This window comes from Micropterus salmoides, unplaced genomic scaffold, assembly GCF_014851395.1.
Source record: "Micropterus salmoides isolate LMB-PRFRI ecotype aquatic unplaced genomic scaffold, ASM1485139v1 Ms_hic_scaffold_10, whole genome shotgun sequence".
NCBI lineage: Eukaryota > Metazoa > Chordata > Actinopteri > Centrarchiformes > Centrarchidae > Micropterus > Micropterus salmoides.
Genome location: NW_024040041.1, coordinates 9,085,941 through 9,101,536, shown reverse-complemented (window position 1 = coordinate 9,101,536; position 15,596 = coordinate 9,085,941). Strand labels below are relative to the sequence as shown.

General features: G+C 43.7%; 1 protein-coding gene across 2 annotated transcripts; it reads left to right on the top strand.

Moving 5' to 3' along the window:
- On the top strand, positions 1-15,575 carry tcf20 (transcription factor 20). Of its 2 annotated transcripts, none has more exons than XM_038694627.1 (6): positions 1-535; positions 2,545-10,910; positions 11,150-11,243; positions 11,416-11,465; positions 11,708-11,808; positions 14,122-15,575. In XM_038694627.1, the coding sequence occupies exons 2-5, from the start codon at positions 3,753-3,755 to the stop codon at positions 11,765-11,767; spliced, it is 7,362 nt and encodes a 2,453-aa protein (XP_038550555.1). In that variant the 5' UTR covers positions 1-535; positions 2,545-3,752; the 3' UTR covers positions 11,768-11,808; positions 14,122-15,575. The 2 variants fall into 2 exon arrangements, with proteins under 2 accessions (XP_038550555.1, XP_038550549.1); XM_038694621.1 differs by having other exon boundaries at positions 11,416-11,479.
- Positions 15,576-15,596: the final 21 nt, after the last annotated feature.

The following is a 15,596-nucleotide window of genomic DNA, read 5'->3' as shown; positions in this document are numbered from 1 at the left end:
TGCAAGAAAAAAACAGTAGTCTAACAGGAAAACGAATAGGTCGAGCTACTGATGAAGGCATGCAAATGCAATTTAGTGACGGAAACTGACGTTTGAGATCTTCATGTGTTAGTGGAGGCTTGTGAGATGGCAATGTGTTTTATTTTAGTTCGAGATAGGTGGAATCACCTAAGCGGTGTGTGAAAGAGGGAGAGAGAGAGAGAGAGAGAGGCGAGAGAACAAGAGGGGAGGGGGCGGGGGTGTATGGACCTCACTGGTTACGGGACCTACAGGCACCCCGATTGTGCTCTGCTCTCATCATTTTTGGAGGTGAGGACAAAAGAAAATAGGGGAAATCGAAAGAAAGGCCCGGGATCTGAGTGTCGTGACGGGCCCCCCGACTTCGCCGCCGCTGGTCGGGGTTGTCTGGACTCAAAAGGGTGAGGGAAAAGCGGCGGAGCAGTCGACTCTAGACTGGGGTTTCCTGCCACAGCAGCGGGATTGTCACAAAACAGCCTTTCAGTCTTCGAGGGGCCTTGTATTGCTACGTTTTCAGGTATGCATTAAGAGTATGTTAGCTAGCCTGTCTCCTGACTGACTTGCCTGTCCCTGGCTAACGTTAGCTGTGTTTATTCTAGGAAAATGTCAGGCTGCGTGATGATAATTTTCTGATGCAGTGCCCACATCAGGTCTCTTGCCAGTATACGTTATTTATGCTAGCTAACCCATTTACTCAGAGCCCCACTGCATTTCTGAGGGGGACACATCTGCACCTAATCACCTCTCTTGTGTAGCTAAACGCTGCTTGGCTGCCCCGTGCCTTTAGCCAGATATAACTATCGTGTAATGCACGTTCTCAAATGCTTGGGATAATGTAATAAACGCAAATTAGCTAGCTTGCTACGATGCTAACTAGTGGTTTGTAGCTTAGCTAGCTCTAAACATATGCGGCTAGCTCGCATATTTAATTTGGAGTTATGTGAGGTATTTTAGCTAACGCTAACCATACAATGCTAAAAGAGGCAGCAATGCAAGGCTAATTGTAATGCGTATACTTTGCTATTGGCTAATGTAGCTACTAAGGCTATGTTAAAAAAGCCAGTGTTGTGTTGACGACGAACCATCAAAATGTAACCGAGCTGGCGTTTGATCATTGTCTGTAAAAAAAATAAAAACATTGCGTATCCTCTTATCAATCAGTAGTTTTTATTAATGCTGCACTGTTCTGTGTATTGTGAATGCTGCTGCCTGCTCGTGCACAGTAAGCTGCTGTGATTAATTAGTAATTAAGATATGGGCTCGTAGACGGGTGGAGATCAATAGTGTCCCTCTAAATTAACCAATTTAGCACTTCATCACTCACTAGCTTTGACCCTTAAATGTGACACTTGAACATAGACCTGTGTACAGTATGTTTGACTCTATTGGATTTACAAAGTATGACCAGTTTGTTTTGTTGCCCTCCTGGTCCTGTGTTTCCCCACATTTCTTAAATCAACTGCTCATTAGTTGAAATAAACAACAATACATTAGTGAAGATAGGTTCACACTAATGACAAGATTGACAGACAAAACACACCAGTTATACCAGTAGGTATAATCATAAACAGGGAGGACTTACTATTGTGTGGCTCAGAGTAAGTGACTGCAACAAAAGTCACCCAAAGTTGTGTTAAGGCTATTAATCATTTTACAGTGTATCTTAGGGAGACAGCAGAGGATTGTGTCACGCATGGCAATTATGGGTGTTGACCCCATAAAGGTGGCGTCATCCCTTTAATTACCACCCATAATAATTAAAGCCCATTGAAACAAGTTAATGCACTAAAGGTCTTTAGTCTACTTTTAAAGAGGTGTGAGATGGACTGCTTCTGTCTTGGCTCCACGAGGTTGTTTGTTTACATGTGAAGTTGTGTTTGTGACTTTATTGTCTTAATTGCATGCCGTTGCTAACCCACTTTTCTCTTCAGCAACCCTGTTTGGTATCAGTCAGAAGAGACAGCTTAGGAATGTATTGTTAAAGCTCCAGCTACAGTAAAGGCTGTACTCATGGTGCATATTAAAATAGGAGTGAGGCCAGCAAGCCTTTTAAGTAGTGAAGTAAGGAGGTGAATGGATAGTGTATGCAACAAAGAACAAACATTATTGTTTGTTTGGTGAATCTTATTTGTGATGGACCACTAAAAATAAATCCACTTGTGGTGAATGCTGATGTGATCTGTATTATGTGATCCTAGATCAGCACTGAGGTTTTCTTTGTCAATGAACACAGCCTCACCACAGCAATCCACAGCAATTTTGGTGATCAGAGTTACAGACGACCTAAACAAAGGCTCAAAACTAATTTTATAAATTTTTGTAAAGTTTGTAGTAAATAAGTGTTAAAATAATAAAAAAAAACGATAAACGATATTGAACTAGGCCCAAATTGCTTTTTAGTATGATTGTGTGCACCACAGTGTATTTCTCTTTATAACAACAGAGCTTTAGCACCAAGTATTGTAAATAAATGGTACCTTTTATTTTTGCCTGCTAACTGTTTTGATTTATCTTTTGCATTTGCAGAGTTGTGAAGGCTTCTGGTCAGCAACTATCGGAAAATGAACTTATCTGCATGGAAATACTGAAGAGAAACAGAAAACGGGAGCTTGAATTGACTGAACTTGAAGTGGAATAAATGGATTACCCTCCTTTTGGAAAATTGTTGCCATGGAACTAGGTAGAATGAAATGATGGTTGACAGAAAAAAACAGGTAAGGTAAGACAACTACATGCTGAAGATACAGGGGAGCACCAAGAAGAATCTGAACACAGAGTCAAGAAAAGAACAGTTACTAAATAGGGACCAAAGACTTCTACAGTCAGAGTGAATGCATGCAGTAGAAAAAAAGTAAAAAACAAAAGACAACAGTATTTGAAAGGGAATGACCAAAAAAAAGAACATCTCAAAAAGTATTACACTCTGCATTCAAGAGCTGAAGAGAATATCAATGGAGTGTTCGCCTCTGGGAGTGTTTAGTGATGGTCTGTATTCAGACCTCTTGAATAAAGTTACTGCAGTTTTTGTCTCACACAAGTGTGAGTCAGGTTCCAGCAAACTTACACATATTGACGAACTGAAGGATTGTTGCGACGGAACACAGTCTCAATGATTTTATTGAGATTTTTTTTCTTTTTGGGCACAAGATGCTATTGGATCAAAATACAATTTAATCCTAACATAGCTCTGTTTCCTTGAGCTGTTAATATACCAGAGTGTATGCACGAAAAGACATTTGAGGTTGAACATCTCACATAGTGGTGTCTGTCAGTTGTCCATGATATTGCCTGCTCAGTGCCAAACTGCTTCAGCTTCATGGGAATTACTGCACACTTTTTAGTCTTGTATTTTTATGCAGAAGAAACCTGCTTCACTACATATCTTTTTTCTTTGAAAATTCAATTTTTTAAGCCCCATCTGTTAAGTGAACCTTTTTTTAAAAAGTGAAAATAACCATACCATCATCACATTGAAGAAGTAAGATTTTTACCATTTGGCCTTTTCATATATTGATAGGAACACCTCCCTACCAACTTTCTGCTACAAAAAGTGATAACATCTGTGATGTGTATTCCTCAGCGTGGACTCTTTGGTGGATTTTGAAAGCATTTTCTTGTTTTACTGCCAGGCCATAGACTCTCTTTGTCATTTATGGTTACTGCCATAAGCCTTCCCGTTTCTGATAAGAAGCATTCCCTGGGATAGACACCAAACTTCCAAACTTGGAAAAACAATGCAGAATTTTTCTAACAGTCCGGCTCCCCCCTCTCTACCTCCGGGGTTCAGTGGGAGGGGTGGAGGGGGACCTCTGTATCCCCCTCAGCCAGCAGACCCCCAGATCTCCCCAAGGATGACAGATGATTATGCAGGGATGCAACAGCAGAGCCTGCACAGAGGCCATCACCACCCAGGTCAAGCAAGCCACATGCTTGTTTACAGTGCTAGAAACAGAGGAGCTGTGGAGCCACCACCAACACAGGGTAACATTCACAGTGGCAACACTAACAACCCTTACAGGAAGGACGTCATGGATTATTATTTTTCAATGGGTGGAAAGGACAGGCACAGAAGGGGGGGCATGGCTTATGGGACAGGTTTTGGGTACCCAAATATTGATGGACATATACCTCACCAGTACCGGCATGCTGGATCTGGCTCTGCACCATCATCTGGCCTGATGTCACCATATCCAGTAGAATATGGCTCCAGTGCTGGTTCAGGAGGAGGTGCTGGTTCTGGAGTGTTCTCTCCTTCTCACCAGTACAGTATGAGTCAGAACCCTGCAATGCAGTCGGTGCCAGGTTCTCAGATGCAGCACCGCCAGCATGGGCAAACCTTCCCAGCTGTCCACCATGGACAGCAGCATAGGAGCTATCCACACTCTGGGCACAGAATGACCCCTCAGTACCCACACTACTCCCCACAGGGCGGGACATCCACAGGGTCATCAGGAATGTACAGCCCCCCTCCACAGAGATATCTCGATGGGGCTGCTAGCACTGGGTTCGAGCCCAAAGTCAACAGTTCTCCCAGTGTCAACTCCAGTTCAAACTCAGTCTCCAGTTCAGTTGCTGCTAACAATGTGGGGCCAATGGAGAATGTTCAACAGAGTTACCATGCTTCAAATTATCCTGGATATTCCCCACAGACACATTCACTTCACAAGCAAGCCACACTACAGCACCGCAACTCGCAGCACAATTTAGGAGTAGGTTATGACAACTCTCTCAAGATGCAACACCAGGGCTCCTCTCCAGGCTCCGTATATGCTAAACATCACCAAGCCTCCAATCCGAGTATACCTCAAGCAGCATCACAAGAAATAGCCAAATCCCCAATGCATCCCAATGCTCAACAAACCCAAATTAACCAAAACTTTAGCCCAGTATCCAACCCCTCTCCAGCTGCCTCTGCGATGCATTCCCCCAGTTGTAGCTCATCTCCTTCTCCTTTGATGGGTGTCTCAGAGGCACATGGAAACCCCTCAGGTCATGGTCCTTCACATCCTCCTACAACAAACCCCCGTAGCAGCCATGGTCAGGGTAGATTACTGCAGACCATGCCTCAGTTAAGTCCCACTCCCAACTCAAATAGCAGCATCAGTAGTTGTGGTAGCAGTGGCAGTCATAAAGCTCACAGCATGAGTGCAGTTGGAGGGAGCAGTGTTCCTCCAACAGGCCGCAACAAAATGCATCTAGGCACAGGGATTGGATCTCGAGAGGAAGGGTCCTCTGTGTATTCATCTTCTCCACTTGACAAAATGCAGGATGCTGGCCTGAATAGTCTCAATGCCTTGAGCTCACAAGTAGCCAATTTACCAAACACAGTTCAGCACATGCTCCTTACTGACACAGTGCTTTCACAGAAGAAGGGGAAAGATGGGGGGCAGATGCAACAGGCAACACATGGTGTTCCCCCATCACAACCAAGGAGTCGAAATGCAAGTGCAGCCTCAAGTACTAGTACAGTTAAAGATGGAAGTGCATTGGCAATTGCTGATGGTGCCAGCTTAGATGTTGGTCCTGATGAAGACTCCTCCACCAAGGTGGAGCGTGAGGAGCAGGTTTCTGAGGGGGAACATGGGAGGGTGAGGCAGATGAGTGGTGCAAGCAGCGGATCTGAACCAACTGGCTATCACCCTCCGTCTCAGAGTCAAACACAGAGTGGACAAGCATCAAATGTTAAAACAGTCACCTCTGACCCACCATCAAAAGAACCAATTGTTTCTGAAACAAAAGCAAGTGTGGCTCTTGTCCCCTCTTCATCATCATCTCCATCCTTTGGATGTCAATCATCAGAAACTGGCCCAACTTCACATTCAACACCTCTTATTTCCTCATCCCCCTTGTCCACCTCCTCCAGTATTCCTCATCCATTGCCAAATTGTGTTTCAGAGCCTGGTTTAAAATATAATGACCATAGAGGTGGGCATAAGAAGACAACAGAAATAAAAAACGAAGTCATCAAAAATGAAAGTGAAGGTGTCGTTGAGAAAACAGAGAAAGTCAGCAAACAAACGCAACGAGATGGCGAAGTCAAGACACAAAATGGTCAGGACAAAGAAAATAGGTTGCACACTGCATCCAGATTACACAATAATGAGAGGGAAGATAAGCACACATCTGAGGACCAACAGAGTGCCAGTACAGTTGGTGTGATTGTTTCAACTCGGTCTGAGGGAAGTCACACTGAAAAGAGCAAGCATCCCCAAGACAACTGTATAGAAGAGAAACAGTCTTACTTAAAAGAATCAAGCAGTCATAATGGGGAGGAAGGTATAGATCTCAGTCTATATTCCTCCCTTCACCAGAAATCAAATTTTGGAAGGTCTCAAAATCCTCCCCAGTCTGGACCACATAAATATGGCCACCCAGAATCAACATATGGCTCAGATTTGTCAATGAAGAACAGAGGGAGGGCTGGCCCGGCAGGTGTGATGGAATCAAATTCAAGATACTTGGGGTACCAACCATCACAAACTGGTTATGGCCCTGTGCATCCAAAAGATGCTGGTTCTGTAGCAGAGGCTTTGGTGAAGAGAGGGCAAGGAGCAGCAGCTAAAGGTCATGAGGATAATTCTCAAATGCAGCAATTTCCAAGCCTTTTACAAGAGGTTCTTCAAGGTTACAATTTAGATAGACGCTATGGCAGACCAGAGCAGGCATTCCCTGCCCATCTCCAAGTTCAACAACAGCTTCAAACCAGACACTCGTACAGCATGACTGAAAGTATGAGGATGCAAAGTGGAGTAACTGAGGGTTTGGCTCATTCTACCCAAATGGGTAGCTCTGGAAAGCCCCTACATCCAAACCAGAGGCACAGAAGTGATCCTGATTTTACTACAGACCCTCAGTCCTCAGTGAAGTCAGAAGTATCCAACACTAAGAAATTGCAAAATGCTGAAAAAACTGAAGTGGGTGTGTCCCAGAGTAATTTACCACAGGCTACAGAGTCTCAGCAACCCCCACCGAAACATATAAACTTAGCTGACTATTCTCTTCTGCAGAGAAAAGCATTATCTAGTGTATCAAGTCAATCCTCTGCTGTGCAGGAGCTCCTTTTGCTAGAACCAGAGCCACTAACAGGCAGCATTGGTCAAACGGAGTCTCAAAAATCATCAGGCTCCATATTAACCCCATCAGAGCGGCGGTCTGTCATCTGTGATGTGTCGCCAAACCGACGCAGCACACCAGAGAGGGACAGGGAAAGTGACAGAGAGAGAGAGCGGGAGAAAAGTCAGAGCGGAGCCTCTGTGATTCAACAGCCATTTTCCTCTCCAGCAGCAGCTAATGATCTGAGTAAAAAGCATACAGGACAGAAACAAGTGGTAAAAATGGAAACACCATCAAAAGAGGCTGGCCCAGACACTGCACATATACAAACTGATCATCATGGCAGTGGTGGAGCTAATGAGACTGATATGGATTATCATTCCAAGTCTGTTCACTCATCTGTTGTAATGAATGCTGACCCATATAGGAGAGGTAACATTGATATAACCCCCTTGCCTTCTCATCCTATGAACACTAATCCTTTATCTTCACCTACAAGGCATCAATCCTATCTTCATGGGGTTGATCTATCAACTGGCAGTGGCAGCACTTTTCCTGGATATCGATATGGAGATACAAGAGAAGGGAATATGATGCCACGCAGTAACCCCCATTTTCCCTCCCACCATCCATACCACAATTTATCCCCCCAAACTCAACCCACAAATACGCTTCAGATGTATCCTCATCCTCGTGCCCCCCCTCATCACCCCCATGACATGAATGACTGGGTAAAAGCAATGAACAGGCCATCAAAGGAGATGATGATGCAGCCTGGTTCTTCTCCAGGAAGACATAAGGGCAGCCAATCAGAACAGAGACAGAGGATGACTGACATGCCCAGTGAACAACACGCAACCAAAACTTCACTCCATCATCAAAGTGCTTACTTTGATTTGAAAATGTGGGAGTCAACACACCCTGTTAGAGAAGGCGCTAGAATGATCGAGGGAGACTCCTACTACAGAACACAACCACCTGCTCCTCTCCCTCCTCCCACTCCTGTTGCTCCACAAATGACTCATGTCCAAAATGCTGCCGAACCTGAGGTCTCCAGAAGAGTTTCAGAGGAAGCCAAACATCCCTGCCCACCCCCTCAATCCAGCTGCACTAAGCCTTCTGCTGACATGAACTCCACTCAGCCACAGGTGCAGCGTCAGGCAAAAGCTGGGGGTTCTGGAGACACAAATCCGCTGATGTTGCGAAGGAGAGTCCGTTCTTTTATCTCTCCGATTCCCGCCAAAAGGCAACTCCAGGATGCGTCTCAGCAGAGGGCTGCCACAAATTCACATCACTCCCCTGGGGCTCAGTCTGAGTCTAGCCATCACAATGAAGATGACTCATCAAGTTCAGATATCCCATGTCCTAGGCTCTCTTCCCCTCTGCTCGGAGAGAATACCTATTCACAACCTCTGTCTCCATCAAGTGGTAATACCAAGGTTTTGCCTCCCAGGAAAGGACGCGGCTTGAAACTGGAGGCGATAGTGCAGAAAATCACACCAAATATTAAAAAGCCAGCAGGCCATGCTGATGATGAGTCAAATCATTACCCAGGCTTCTCTCACTCAGAAATACCACAGTTTAATGATTCACAGGACCAAGACTTGGCACATTTCCCTAGGGTAGCAGGAGGGGATGATAGTTACATGGATGAAAGTCACTCATTAAATGACATGATTCCCTTCAGAGTAGTTGATGAGACTGGGCCTTTACCTCCGTCTGCCTACCCATGTGATCCTCATCAGACGTCCCAAGCCCTTAAACAACAAGATTTTGACTTTGGATTAGGAGCCACTGTAGCATCAGCATCTGGTGACAAGGAGGATTTCGCTTTGCTCGGACCATTACCCCCTCCTCCACCTCTTCCACGCCCAGTCCAGGGTTCCCCACCTCCATCTTCATCTGCCCTGTCCGACATTCAACATTTCACTAACACTTACCAGCAGCTTGAGACAAGAAGAGGAGAGCAGTCTGCTGCTAATCTTCTTAGACAGAAACTTCAAGAATCTGGCATTGGATTTGATGATTATCCTGGCAGTGACTACTATGGAACCACCCCACCCCACCATAGCCAGGCTCAAGGACACATGCTGAATAGACAACATCAGATGTCCTCTGGTAGGTCCAGTCTGTCACCACAAGATTCTAAGCCACCAGAGAATATTGTGCCTAAAGGCTATTTCCCATCTGGCAAGAAGAAGGGCAGGCCCGTAGGGAGCGTGAATAAACAGAAACGGGCCCAAAACCCCGCCCAAACACAGGCGCAGGGCCCGTCTCAAGTCCAGGCTCAGAGCACAACACCGAGTGCTCTTCCAGCACCTCCACCCACTCCAATTACAGCTGCTGCCACAACCCCAGCAACAGTGCAGACTACCTGCAGCACTCCAGCCCCTGCAGCACCGCCTCTGATAGACAATAATAACACTCCCCCGCTGGCCCCACCCATTTTAACCCAGGTAGTGAAAGTGGATGTTGAGAGTGAGGACACACAGCCAGAAATTGAGGTCAAACCTGTGCGAAGGAGACGCAGAGGTGTGAAGGATGAAGATGAGCCACTAGAAGCGAGAGGACGTCAGAGGAGGAGAAGGAGAGGAGCAGCGGCGACGTCAACAGCATCAGTGCCCAAAGATGACCCAGATACACCTTTAGGGGCAGGAGGGAGCCTCGGTACAAATAGAGTTTTTGTGGACCCAAATAGAAAGGGCCCATTTGTTCCACACATACATGTAGAGAACAAAATACCAGAGATCGGGGCTGTGTGCACCATTGTAAATGCCGAGGAAGACAAGATGAAAGGAGAGCGTGGTGCAGTCGGAGGGAAGGCATGCGGGAGTGGAATTGATTCTCTCCTGACTTCAGCTCTTTCCTCCCAGTTATCTAGGAGAGACAGAGAATCAGAGAAAAGGGAGACAGATGAGGTGGAAACTACACTTCAGTCAGGAAAAGCACTTCCTTCATCTGGCTATGTTGTTTCAGGCCCCGTGATTACAGAGACTAATCACTCTGGCCGCCTGCTTTGCTGCCTGTGTCAGAAATGGGCAAATTACAAACACCTTGGAGATCTCTATGGACCTTTCTATCCAGCTGAATATGCTGCAAAGCTCCCCAAGAACCCACCACAGGTCAGACAATGTCAAGCAACCACAGGCCCAAACAAAACAGGACCCAATTCAGACATAAGCTCGAGTGCTTTGAGCACTATCCAAGACACACAAACACAAGATGCTCAGTTTACCAAGCCCTCAACTGAGAGTGACTCTGCCATCAGCCTAGAGTCAAACCCAGCCACTCGTGTTGCTACAGTCAGAAATGCTCCCATAGATGGTAGAGAGGAAATGATGATGCATGTGTCTGGCAAGCACAGTAACACCGCCTCCTCCTCCCCCTCCGCCACCACCAGTAAAACAACATCAATAACCTGGGACATGAATCTAGATATCCGACCTATCCCTGAGCTTAAGAGAGAGCTAGACCTTGAGATTGACCAGCAACAGACGCAAAAACAGCAACAGCTGCAGCATCCACCAGACGAAACTCAACAACGACCTCAACACAGAAAGCTGACCTCGCATCCCCGCTTTAAAAGGAGGCACAAATCTAGTGAGGATTCCCCCAGAATGGTGCCATCCAACAGTAAGGCGTCCCTGCCCTTCCAGCCCCCTCCGCCGGCCCTGGACTCCCTGGGACCCTTGGCGCAACTCGCCCAGCTGCCTCAGATGCCCATGGACCCAGAGGAGCTGTGGGTCCACGAAGGATGTATCGTGTGGACCAGTGGAGTGTACCTTGTCAGTGGGAGACTGTATGGCCTGCAGGAGGCACTAGATGGTGCCAGAGAAACAGTGAGTGTCCTCTGTATCTATTCGACCTGTTTTGTTTTGGTATATTTCAGGATTATAACTTGTTATTTATGGTGCTGACTGTCAGTGGTTCATAAGTTATGAATTAATGTATATTATTAATCGTGTTATGTGTTTATTGATTTTTATCATTTTGCTAGGTCCTCAGCTGTTCTTCACTGTCCAGTACAGTTTTGAGATGTATTGATTTATTATTTGGCATTCTGTCTGTCTATGCTCAGAGCTGCTCATACTGTGAGATGGTTGGCTCAACCCTGGGCTGCTACAGTAAAGGCTGTACACTTCGCTACCACTACCTGTGCGCTATTGAAGCAGGTGGGTGGATTATATAAATACAGAAGCAGTGTAAAAAGTAGCTTAACGCAAAATACTGTTTCCCAATAATGGATATTTATGCCTGTTTAAAATAGCAGACTAACCTGTTGTAAAAAACAAATGTTTTTTTTACTGTTAGCACAGTACTGATATTTTCTGTCCCCCCTTTTAGATTGCTCTCTGAACGAAGATAACTTCTCACTGCGGTGTCCGAAGCACAAGGTAAAGAATGAGAGGTTGGTTTTCATACCTTTTCTGGGGAAATTTCATTTTGTGTGATTCTGTGAATGTCCTGTCTCTTTTTCCTTTGCCACTGTAGTTCCTCACACTCCAATTACTGACCTTAATTATTAATTAATTAATTACTTCCGCTTAATTTCTTTCAAATTCTTTCTCTAAACCCAACAATTTTCTTTCTGTCTTTCTTTGTCTCTGTCTCCGCTCCTCTTCCCTTCTTCACTCAGTTTACCCAGAGCATCCGACCAGCCAAGTCAGTTTACCTGGAGCAGTCAGAGAGAGGCTGAGAGAAACGGGGATGATGAAGAGACACAGGAGTCTGGGAGCTGTAAGTTTACACTGTGTGTGTGTGCGCGCGTGTGTGTGTGTGCGCGCGGGCGCGCGTTTCAAAATGTGTCATAGTCAGATCATTCAGGATGTTATCATTAAGACATTATTTTATAACGTTGTTCAGTGCTGTGGACATACAAATGATTTGGCTGTCCATCTTTACAGATCGTGGCCCCATCCAATAAATGTTTATTTTTATTATTATTTTTTTCTTTCATAAGTTGAAATGGATATGCTTTTCAAAGTGTGACCTAGTGTGCCAGAATAGTGCATCCATATAAAATCATACACTGGAAAACACAACCTCCCTAACTGGATGTTAGCCTTTAAGGTAATGCTGTTCTGCTGCCACCTGTCTGGTGTAACCCCATCTCACCATCAAATAGGTTCAATCACGGCAACACAGTTTTTCATTATTTGGTGGGAGACTGGTTTCTTATTAATGGACCTTCAGTAAATGGATACTAATTTGTTGCCTCAGGGCTGTTTATACCTTTTCTCTTTAGACAATCTAATGTCACGCAGCAACACAACAGCTACGTCATACCTTTTGTTGGCTGAATCTTATACTCCCACTCTCTCACTCCTCCTCACCTCACTTTAGTGTCTGTACTCTTGCCTGCCACTCTCTGTCACTGTCTCCCCCACACTTTCAATCCATTCTGTCCTCGTGGAAATAAACGACATACCACGCCATATCTTTCGTCTCTTTGCTTTCTCTTTAAAGAGGTGGTATTCTGCTTTTTGGCTTTTCCCCTCTTCTTTTTTTAGTTATGTACCTTTTTTGTGCGTTTAATAGGTTTGCAAAGTGAAAAAGCCCAAAGTCCACCCAAAGGGAGTTCCCATCTCCCACAGAAAACTCTTTGCTTTGAACTGCTTGAAAACAGCTCGTTTGTAGTCCAGCCGCTTCCCTTTCATCCCTGTGATGACACAGGGATAAAAGCTAAATGCGCCTCATGTAACGCTTGCCAAGCGGCTAATCTGACACGCCCTTATTCTTTTTCAAATAATATATTTTTAAAAGGCAATTATTTTGTAATGAAAAACCAATAAGAGTATAGATAAAGAACAGAACCAATAAATAGTCAATCAATAAATGTATCAATAAAATCCTAACAATATAAAATAAATACATTATAAATGGCAGCAGGTAAAGACAAAGTTTATGATTATTTATTACTCATAGTTAACAAGTCCATCTCTGGGATACATCTCTTGTTCATGTAATTACCTATTTATAAAGATTAAACATGACAATTAACTTTAATCTTGTTATTTTTAACAAAGTTTTGTTTTTAAGTTTGTGTTATTCTAAATTCTGACACCAAGATTAAAACTTTTACAGCAAATCGGTTCCACATATTGGTCATCGGTCTAGTTGGTGACTAATAATCGGTTTCGGGATCAGCCTGGAAAAAAACCTTTCGGTCGATCCCTACTCAAAAACACCGGTGGAGAAACACTGAGCTGCAGCACACACCTCTCCTCTCCCATCCAAACACTAGCTACCCTCCAAGCAGTCAATGGACATATAGTTGTAACTGTGATGTAGAGACAGAGCTCAGTTAAAACTTTATTATTTCACCACTCTGAAACTCTTGCTCCAGTCCATGTTGCTGAAACAAGGCTGTTTACGGGCTTCTCGCTGGCCCGCCCTTCTCTGCTTCTGATTGGCTAGTAGTCCTTAACTAGGAACTGCACATGTGCAACTCCCAACAAAGATCTAATAGAATTGAGAAGCCTCACCCGGTGGCTAAATCGGAGCCTTCAACACACAGGGTGAAAAGAGGAGCTGCAGCAATGTGCAGTATGAAAAGAAATATGGTGTTTTTGACAATTAAACCATGTAAACCTGTTGAAACCCTATATAAGATTTTGAACCTGAAAATTAGCACAATACCACCTCTTTAAATATTACAGCAGAATAATGACGGTATGCTAAGGATTTAGCAACTTTTTCCGCTTTACTTCATCATGTTTTGCACACATCTATTCCTGACCATAACCAGTGACACAGCAGAGTAAATACAGAGTAAAAACAGTTAACAATTTGCTATTGAAATTTTTTTTCCATTTCAAATTCATTGAATTAGAAAAACTAAATGACTTCTTGGCCAGCTCACAGGGGTGTTTGGCAATAATAACAGAAACAGTGATTGTCTGCTTATTAGTCTAATTCTAAAAGACTTCTCACAGAGCAATCTTTTAAAGAAATTGTGCAATGTGTGAAAGCAGTTCATACGAAAGTCAAAATGCGTAAGCCTTGGTGGTGATGATGCTAACCTAATTTTGTGTGTGTTCCCTTTCCTAGGTGAGTTTGGCCAATAGAAGACTGAGAAATGAGACTTGTTTATAAGGCAGCCCCAAATGTGAAAGGACTTGACTGACATCTGTGACAGAGAACAACAAAAGGGAATGTACAATTTCTCAATGGGAATCAGCATTATTTACATTTAAGACAATGGAGAAAAGAAGCCGTTTTTTTCCTAAAAGAAGTATTTCTCTTAATTTGAAAGCCGAAAAAGAAAAAAAAAACATGGACATGCAACATAGAGGATCGGAGCTACAAGAAAAAAACAACAACAACAGAAAAAAAAAAAACTACAAAAGTGGAATAAAATGAGACGTCAAGACAGATGGAGGAGCTAAAGGAACTTTTCTGTAAAGAACAAAAGAAACAAACTTCCTCTCTAGGCTTACTTTGATTTTTCCTCAGACAAAGTGTTTAACTCTTGTTTATCATCATTTAATTTTATTTCTGGGTTTCTTATAATTGCTTTGAAGAGGCGTATTGAGAGCAAGTTGGGAGACGAACCCAGAAATGAAAAGGAGAGAATTTTGTATCCTCTCACAAGTAGTATCTTATCTTATATTAGGATGATCACAATTATTATTGTAGTCCTTATTATTATTTTGTATCCTCATCATTATTTACTCATAAAAATGAAATGGATGTATATCACTTTATATTCAGTCAACACATGAATTTTTTCACATGGATTTATTTTATAAATTTTTTTTCCCATTCCTGGAGAGGGAGGAGCCAGAGTGATTGTTGTCTGGAATGTCAGGGTCGAGTTTGCCACAAAGACTTTATTGCCTTGGAGAACGGACATCTGTTGCCTTTCAAAAGTCACGTGTATGAATGAGGAGTGAGTGAGTGTGTGTGTGAGAAACTGAAAAATGCCGATATCTGGGTCTTTGATTCCATTTTGGTCCTTTTGAAAAGTGTTCTTATTTTTCATCACTGGGGTTTTTACGGTACAGATAGTATTCATGAAAAATCAGATGGACACAATCTTATTTTTCAAGTACAAATGTTCGTAATGTGCAGATAGAAGGACAGAGACTTGTCGACAGAGACTTGTAAGAGGAGCAGACAACACTATGAACAAATGCGTGTCGGCCATCTTTTACCGTGCTGAAGATGACAGGACACTGAAGCGTTTTCACCGGTGTGGAACTGTGTACTGGGTGCACAAGTGCGCATGTTCTACATAGGAAGCTACGTTTGACTGACAAGTGTCAGTCCCTCGGACAGTGATGAAAACTGTGAAGAGGGTGTCATGTGAACGGCTGTGATTGGCCAGCTATACTGGCCAGCTGGGAGTAAGCCTTACCAAGTACTTTTGAATGGTTTCATTCTTCAGTGACACCGCAGCGAAGTCCATTCAAAAGATGCATTGCCATAAAATTTAAAAGTGAGTCGTACATGGTGTTGTCTTTATCATTTTTTATTGTTATTCTTGTATAAAAAAAAAAAAAGTCAAGCTGAGAAGACGACAG